Source organism: Olea europaea, unplaced genomic scaffold (assembly GCF_002742605.1).
Source record: "Olea europaea var. sylvestris unplaced genomic scaffold, O_europaea_v1 scaffold877, whole genome shotgun sequence".
NCBI lineage: Eukaryota > Viridiplantae > Streptophyta > Magnoliopsida > Lamiales > Oleaceae > Olea > Olea europaea.
Genome location: NW_019267230.1, coordinates 329,739 through 339,069, shown reverse-complemented (window position 1 = coordinate 339,069; position 9,331 = coordinate 329,739). Strand labels below are relative to the sequence as shown.

Genomic DNA, 9,331 nt, shown 5'->3' with positions numbered 1-9,331 from the left:
TTGAGCGTATCCAGGTTTGACGATCCGCATCACTTCGTCGTCCAGTTCCCTTGTAAGTACTTCCTCTTCTAAACAGTCCACCTTGTTGACATATTGGCCAATGCTTTGTTCTAACTCGAATACTTCCAATTTGTCCTTCAGCGCTTCTAGGGCTTTCTCTTCTTTCACCTTGTCATTGCATTCCTTATTGAAAGCCATTAGTTTGGCTTTGAAGGCCTGAATGTCGGCCATTTGCTTTCGTAACTTAGAATCCATTCAAGACTCCTTGATTATTCTTTTGCCAATTACTGGCTCTTCCAGGGCCACTATATTTGGCCTCATCTGTCTGAACATTCCAGTGAGTGCGTCCACTGAAAATGGCTCTTCGCTTTGCGCGACAACTTGAGTTTCTTCCCCATCTTGTACCACCCTGACAGGTCCATAGTTTCCTTCATACATGAACTTCTCCACCGAGTTTGCTTCTGTGAGAAAAGGCCTATGATCGGCCTGTACCACCTCTGCTTCGCCTTTGTTATTCCAAAAGATCAGGCATTGATGGAGCAATGAGGGTATACAGCGACTTCCGTGTATCCAATCTCTTCCTAGTAGCACATTGTAACTAGTAGGACCATCTATTACAAAGAAGACAGTGGTCCTAGTAGTCGTCCCTATAGTTATGTCCAATGGCATAACTCCCTTAGCTGAAGTTGCTCCTCCATTGAAGCTCGTGAGGATGACTTCTGTAGGAATCATGTCACCCTCTGTCTTTGCGAACTTCCTCATCATCCTAGATGGAATGGTGTTTATAGCTGCTCCATTGTCGACAAGCACTTTTGCCACTGGGATGCCATTAACTAGAGCTTTAACGTATAATGGCCTCAAGTGTTTAGTCAATTTCATGGATGGCCGTTTAAAAATAACCTTTTTGGCAGCCTCTATTTCTACTTCCTGCTTGTTTTTTGTCGAATTATCCCCCTGTGATAAGTCGACGTACAGTATATTGCGCTGATCCTCTGTCTCGTGAACTTCCTTCTTAATTTTTTCTAATGCTTCCTCATCAGTTACCCAACCTGTGGGAGGGGGCATTATTCTTGGAGGTAACCCATACTTTTCAGAGCGAAGCACTTTCTTCTTCCTTTTGGGTGTCCCGTACAGTACGTATAAATCGAAAGGACGCCCAGATGGTTCTCCCAACAAGTCTACTTCGCGAACTCCCTCTCGATGTAGTTGCTTCAACAGAGTATTGCGCGATACTCCTCTCTTTCTTCCTTCTGCTTCTAGGTCGATTTCTTCTTCAATTTTTGTCATCCCATCATCCTTTTCATCGTTGTAGGCCTCTCTAGAAGTCTGGCCTTCTTCACATTCCAGCACGCAAGCTTCTCCTTCGTTGTCCTCCCTCTCTTCTTCTTTTTCTTTATTCTTAAATTCATTGGCCAGTAAGTAATTATTGGCCACGACAGGAGGCAATGTACTGAATCGGATAGTAAGGGGCTGATCTGGATCTTCTCCATCCCTTCTGTCTCGCTCAAACTTTGATCTCCCAGAAGAAGTTTCTGGCAGTTCCTTCATTGATTCATCTGTACCGGTCTCTTCACTATCTTTGAGGACATTTTGATTGGCTACCTTGAGTAGTTTAGGCGATTTAGGATGTGGCACTCCCTGTTGCTGCCTCATCATCCGGCCATAGTTTCGTTGGAAATGTCTTTGTTGGGTTCTAGTCATCTCATCGAAGGGTATTGCCCTTCCTGCATTATACTGGAATGAATGCCATACATTTGACCGGCGAGGTTGCGGCCTGAACTGCCTCTCAAAAGGCGGTCCTCTATAGAATAATGTACCTCGCCCTCTACCAGGCTGAGTGTTTGGGAAGAAAGTAGGGCGATGGGGATGCTGCCATATCCCTGGTTTCTCCGTATTTCCATTCACTTCTCTTTTACATCTTGCACACAAGACGTCTTCGTCCTTTTTTGGCTCTTTCCCCTTGATTTTTTTAAAGACACTGGGACGTGGTCTAGGATCCTCTTCTCCATCATCTACGACCCACTTGAATTTTGGCAACTTGTTTTTGAATCCAGATGTCACCATGTTCACTCCAAGTGGCTGTGGAAAAGGATTTTCATCCACTGCCATCTTCTTCTTATCGTCGAATGTAATTCGTCCTGATTCAATGGCATCCTGCAATACATGGCGAAAAACCAAGCAATTGTTAGTCAAATGTGACCATGCATTATGCCACTTACAATAATTTTTTACCCTTAATTTGTTCAGGGTTTGGCAATTTGTGCTTATCGCTCAACTTTATCTGCTTATCCCTATATAATTTATCAAATATAAGGTCAGCTGTGGTTACATCGAACGAGAACGTTCTAGCCTTTATGTTTCCATCTTTTACGGGCTTATCTTTGCCCGATGGTCTAGGCTTGGCCATTATGGGACAAGTATACGTATCTCCTTTGACCAATTCAGCCAAACACATTTCGGCCTGGTCGTATGACTCGTCACTGACGATATGAACATCAAAATTTGGGTCTTTGTAATAAGTCCCTTTACTAGAAATTTTCATCTGTTCTTCCTCTCTTATCAGTCGTTCATACCTAATCACATTCGCACTCAACTGTAAAAGGTCAGAAAATTCCTTGTCCTGAAATTTCTTTTTTAAATCAAAGCTCAAGCAGCCCTGAGAGATTTTGACAAATTCTTTTTCGGGCAGAGGTACAAAACACTTGCTTCTTGCTGTCTTGAACCTTTGGAGAAAACTTTCTGCCCATTCGTTTGGCATTTGACGTAGATTTGCCAAATTAGCCAAAGTGACTTCAGACTCAGTTTTATAAAACTGAGTGTGAAATAACTGTTCCAATTGTTGCCATGTTTGAACAGAGTTCGCTGGCAAGTTGATGAACCAGGAGAAAGCTACTCCTGTTAACGAACTAGGGAAAAGCCTCATTTTATGGTAATCGGTTACATCACCACTTTGCAATGTGAATCGCCCTATGTGTTCTAGAGTAGACACCTCTCATAAATCAGTAAACAGTGAGAATTCTGGCACTTTATCCCCTCTAGACCATGGATATGCTTGGTCTACCCAATCAGGATATGGTTTTGTGTACGTCGGCCTAATGACGGGACGCACCCCAAAAGCCATCTGATCCTGTACGATTTCCATAATCTGATTCCCCAACATGACGTTGGGATCATATGGAATTCCTACAGGCTGGTTAACCGGTTGATTTGTATGAGGCCTGATGTTTGGTCCTTGATTGGCAACAAAGTTACCATGATTAGGGCCATTACCATTAGCTTGAACATCTATTCCCTCATTAACACATGGGGTATTCTATCCATTGTTTAGGATATTATCTCTTATGTTTGGATTATCCCCCAAGTTAGGCGTACCACTACCATTGTTCTGATTTGGCACTGCAGTACCCCCTTGGTTTGAAGTAGAGGGACCAAAAAGTGGTTCTACCCCTTGATTAGGATTTAAGACTGAGGGATTATGTCCCACAATTGTCCTAGTTTGAAAGTGATTTGCAAGAGGTATAACCGATTGACATATTTGGCCTACTAACTTATTCATTGTTTCGTTCAAAGTGTTTAGTTGTTTGGCCATGTTATTATAGTGTGCATTCCCATTTTGGGTAAATCTTTCCATATTATGAATACTTCGAAGATTTACCTGTTCAACAACGTCTTGTATGAGTTCTCCAAGTAATGCACGCATGGTTCGAGGACTCAACTCCGTCATTGGTTCGTAACGACTGTTACTGCTCTGATTCTGTCCCATCTGTTCGTGGAGAGGCATGCTGCTCCTCATATCGCTCGATCACAGACTGGACTCCTCCCTGACTTGCTGCTTCCTTATCGGATCTCTGAGGCATATTATTTCACCTTTTGTACTTCCAACACCAAACACCACTGTCCCACCGGGCGTGCCAAATTGTTTCGCGCGGGTTAGTCACTAACAATTAAAAGGGATCACACGATTGTGTAAAGGACAAACCTCTTGAGACAAAGTCCCAAAAAGGGGTGTTCTTTTATTGGCGATGACTTTACAATTGGAAATTAAAAACAAAATGCCTCCAAGGGGTGCAAGCACACGAGTTACTGAAAAAAGTGTTTAGGTCTAAGCTAAGGAAATTAAAATTACATGTTTTTTATTCGAGAGTTTTTGATTTGGTCCTTTGCTCTATGTCCTTTCTCCCTTTTATACTCTATGGATGATCTTTTTTGTGATCAACCGCCTAAAAACTGCTTGATCGTTCTGCAACTGCCCACTTTCCTCGTAATGGCCAGCTTGTCATGAAAACTGCCTTTTTTAACTGCTGCCATTACTCTTCGTCGTTCAACCGTTTTCGATTGAATTCCTTGAATCGTGGAACGTGATAGGGCTGCTTTAATAACTGCACTTCTTGATAACCACAACGCTTTATGTTTGTTAAGACCTTGGGCGATTTGAAAGTTTGGGCGAGAATAGAGTAACAGTCATAGGCGACTGCATGACACTCCATTCGCTCAGATTCTGAGCGACTTGCAAACTTGGGCGATGGCGTTACCGCATTCTTGGGCCTCCCTATTTGGGCCTTCATCTTGAATTGTTTGATTGGACTTCGTTCTTTGGACTATCTGATTTGGGGATCCTCCAATTGGGCTTCATTCCTTGGGCCGTTTAATTTGGGCTGAATTTTTATGTGTCAACAAAAGGCAAAAGTTGATCCTCAAAGAACTGTGGATCTCCACCAAATCTGGTAACCGTAGCCCAAGCTCTCACAAAACCAAAAATTGTATTGGCATCGCCAATGGTGTGATTGTTCGTAAAACCAATACGGATGCCGTGGCCAGGAAATAGCGTGACTTGCAAGGCTGTAACTGGAAATATGATGAAATCCGATGAATGGGTTGCAGGCGGCAATTCAGGAATGCAGAAGTAGAATTCACCCACAGCCCGGGGATGGTACCCAGTGAGATGATTGAAGTATTTATCGCACTGAGCAATTTTTAGAGAAACTGAGTCCCCCAACACGTAACGAGAAATAGGCCAGCCGGAGTTTATTGGGCGGATTATATTGCCGGAGAATGGAAGAAAATGATTGAGAGTTTCGCGGAGAGATTGTTTGAGTTTTGGAACGATGGTTTCCAGGAAATGATTCTTGGAACAAGGGAAATCAAGGAAAAGAAACCCATGAACTGGATTAAAATCCAAGCTTACTATATCGAAGCATACAAGGGGAAGTGTTAGCTCGTTGACGTTGTTTGGCGAAGGCTGAATATGACATTGCTCAAGAATGGTAGAGATTGGAATTTTAAGCTATGAAAATAATGAACCAATTATAAGAACTCCAGAACTGGACGATAGGGTGTCTTTGATATCCTCTCTTTATGGATAGATTAATACTATTTAGCCCTACTGCAATCTCAATTTAGATGTAATATTAAATTAGAGATGGAATTAAAGAAGTCATTTAATTCTACCTTTTATTTAACTTATCATCTAGCGCCACCTGAAATGGGGTTGAGATTGTAACTCCACATTTCATTTGGCCTATCATCTAGCGTCATTTACACTGGTATTGGAGCTTTGTAGCATTATTCATTGTAATAGGGAACAAATAGGGACATTTGGATGATACAGAGTCAATAGATTCATTAAAAGCTAGTTACACAATTCAGGGAAATTAGTGTTCATGGTCCATAAATTTAAACATAAACCTGTTTGGCCAGGCTCAAAACCAAGGTTGCATGAAAAAACAAGGGGGTGCACATTTTTCATGTGGCCCCCTGTTTTTTGCCTAGCTTTGGGGCTAGCCAAACGGCAGATCTCTAAGTTTAAAATGGAGAATCTAAATTTTCAGAAGACTCAAACAAGTGCCAAGTGTACTACTTCTGTAAATTATCACCGTTTCGATGGACTAAAGTTACTCTAAATTTATTTTATATTTTCCTGATTATATTAAAAGATAATTTAAATTTTTTTGAATACTTTTTTTACTATGTGGACTTTGTAATCTCATCAATTTTGATATTTTAATATATGTTACATTTTAATCTAAAATAATTAATATGTTTGAGAATATTACTTATTACCATAATAAAAAAAATAACGTTACAATAATAAATAATAATACAAAATTTTTCCAAACACTTATCTTATTTTTTTTTGCAAGTGATTCTTTTTTCAGCACAACTACAACTGTATTCAATTATCTTAAAAGCATCGGAATACAAAACAAACATTAATATTTACGTGTTAAGTGACTTTGTAATTTATTTATCCGCCTTAATAGAGTTGACTATGAAAAAGATATTTAGTTCTTGTTTGGTGGGTATTAAAATCAAGAGCCTGTTTAAGTCACATTATTTGTAAAATGAGAATGAAAAATAGAGTCGTTATGGACCCCACACAAGAGATAGAAATTCAAAAATGGTGGCTTGATGTGACAAATAATTGTCATATTTTTTATTTTAATGAAGTAAAAATGGAGCTCAAATAAGACTCAAATTTTGATAAAAGTTAATGAAATATATGGTTGAAAAGTTGTGGATATTAAAAAAAATGTATTTAAAATTAATTATTGATTTTAACTTAAATTAAAATCTAAATTACAATCCGAACCAAGCAAGGGCTTAATAGAAATAATTGACAAGTACATGTGTATCACACTGTTCGTCAAAATCCCGCAAGTGTACGAGTTCGTTGTACAAGTAATAAACGTAATAAGAGAGTTATCATCCCACAGAGAATAAGGCTCAATTGTAATATATTTAAATTAGTGTTTTTAATCAAAAGACAATTGATGAATATCTAATTAAGTGTTGTAACTAAAACTTGTACAATCAATAAAAGTTTTGTTTAAAAATCAAATGAGTGAACGTATTAGATTTCCGACGCCACTAATCAATTCTTAGTTCTAATTCTCAACCAGTGATAATTATTTCAATTCATGCAATTCTAACAATCGATAATTCCCCTTTTATTTATTATTCTTTCCCAAGATATAATAAATATATGGTTACCACGAGACGATCATATTCCTAGTCCAAATTCATATGACAAACATGCATTGATATTTAAGATTATCACACATGATCACACACGTCATAATTACTATTTCTAATATTTATTGCCCATATATTCCAATAATAGTGTTCTATATACTATGAGTTTTTCAACACTACGAAAAAGTAACTTATTGTTCTAATGATGCTCAAATATTAAAACAATGTAATTATGCATATTAACGGAATTATAACGAAGAATCAAGACAAAACACACAAATTCTCAAATTAAAAATTAAGAATCAAAGAGTTTTGTCATCCATCCAATACAAAGGATTTTAGCCTAGCATATTAATGTAAGAAATATGAGGAAAAAAAAATCATCACCCGAATCATTAAACTATGAATAAAATCTGAAAATTTTCAATTAATACCTTCAAATTCGGATCCAAGTTATAAATTCTTCGTTCTTCAATGTATATTCTCTTTGTTTCTCTCAAAAGTCATCTTATAATCATCCCCCCTTAGGTTTGGACTGTTTTCCTATTTATATGATGCTAAAGAGGTTGCTTACCAAAATAAAATAAGGAAACCTAAACTTTTACACCGTTTACCATTGTGGCGTGCACCTGGACGCATTTGGGTGTCTCGGTCGCCTCATTTTTTGGTTGGAGCGCGCACCTTGCCTAATTTTTTACAGCTAAATAGCTTTCATTATTTTTGTCACATCTTTCTCTCCCAATATTCGATTGAGGAGATTCAAAGTATGTTGAAAAGCTTACTCAAACGGGTACAATTCTCTAAAGATATTATTTTCCAATTTGAACATTTGATATGCAATACTTAGGTCTCAATATTAGGCTAAAAATTCGAAGCATAACCTTTTTTGATTGAAAATTGATGTATGATAATATTTTGACTATAATTCATCCCTTTGACTTCTTTCCTTTTCCAATTGACTTTGAGCACTCACAAATTTTCATCCTGAGGTCCGACATTTTAGTCCCCGAACTTTGGATTTGATTCGTTCTAGCCATTTTCCTTTGACATTTTAGTCCCGAAACTTTGGATTTGATTCATTTTAGCCATTTTCCGTTCTTCCTCCAATTCTTCTTCGAACCATGAATTTTCCCTAATAAAAATAATAAATAACAAATTATGTACTAATTCATCTAAAGAATAACAAAATATCATTATTTAGGATCCCAAATAAGTGTAGAAACTACACTTATCAAACCCCCAAATTTGAATCTTTGTTTGCCCTCAAACGGAACTAAAAACCAACAAATACACCGTGATAATTACCTAATTGGTGGTCAGTCAATCAAGCAATACAAAAAGATTTAGCTAGCTAACCCGACTTTTTGTCTCAGAATTGAAATCACAATATGAAATCTATGTACTGCATCGAAATCGTAATACAGAAATTAAAATCTACTTTTCCAATGTAAAATTGAATTGTGTGTATGTGAAAAATTAAGCATAGCATCATGAATTCAAAAGTTAATTCAATTCTTGACCCACAATGGTCAAATATGTCATTTCATCACTCTTAAGACTTACACACCCCAAACTTATTCGTTTTACTCTTTTCAAGTGTGTGACCTAAGGTAGAATTTTATACTATCCTCACCTCTCTAGTAAACTCTCACTAACTGCAAGTTGATATATAAACAAGGATTTTCCATAGTTTTATTGCTTCAATCTCAAAAACTCAACTAGGCTAATAATCCCTTATCAAAAGTCAATTTTCTTAAACAAGTGTTTGGGACATAACCAAAGCATTCAGTGCATCTTTTGTTTCATACACCTACTTTTTCTATTTTTTTCTTAATCTTTACTTCAACACCTCTTTTCTTTTCTTTTTTCTTTGTTTGCAGCATTCCCTCCTTTAAGTTTTCTAAATAAACCATTTCACGAGCTTTAGGCCAATAACTCTCAAGTTAGTTGACTTTAGGGAACACGTTTTAACACCCTTACAGGCTTAATAACTCGAGTCACAAAGGCTATGAAGAGAAATTTTCCAATAAAAATTATATATATATTTTTTATACATCGATTAGTGCAATGTCCCTCATTAAACACGTATCCAAGTAAACTGACTTCTAACTTGAGACTTTACCCAATTTCATCCTATTAACCTTAGACAATCCATGCAAGACTTTTAATTTCATCCTATTAACCTTACACATGGAATCCCTATTTATTTTAATATCTTCCTACAATAGTGAAATCCCCCAAATTATTCTAAATTTGGTCTAAGGAAATAAAATATAGTGGTTTTAGGTTTAGAATCTATGGTCCACTATTTCAAAAGATCCAATTTTAAAATCAACTCATTCCTACACAATGGTTAACG

General features: G+C 37.4%; 1 protein-coding gene across 1 annotated transcript; it reads right to left on the bottom strand.

The window, feature by feature from the left end:
* Positions 1-4,663: 4,663 nt before the first annotated feature.
* On the bottom strand, positions 4,664-8,885 carry LOC111392065 (malonyl-coenzyme:anthocyanin 5-O-glucoside-6'''-O-malonyltransferase-like). Its single transcript, XM_023017344.1, has 2 exons — positions 8,787-8,885; positions 4,664-5,284 (listed from the first exon to the last, which is right to left on the bottom strand). Exons 1-2 carry the CDS (start codon positions 8,883-8,885, stop codon positions 4,664-4,666), a joined length of 720 nt encoding a protein of 239 aa, XP_022873112.1.
* Between the last annotated feature and the right edge of the window lie 446 nt (positions 8,886-9,331).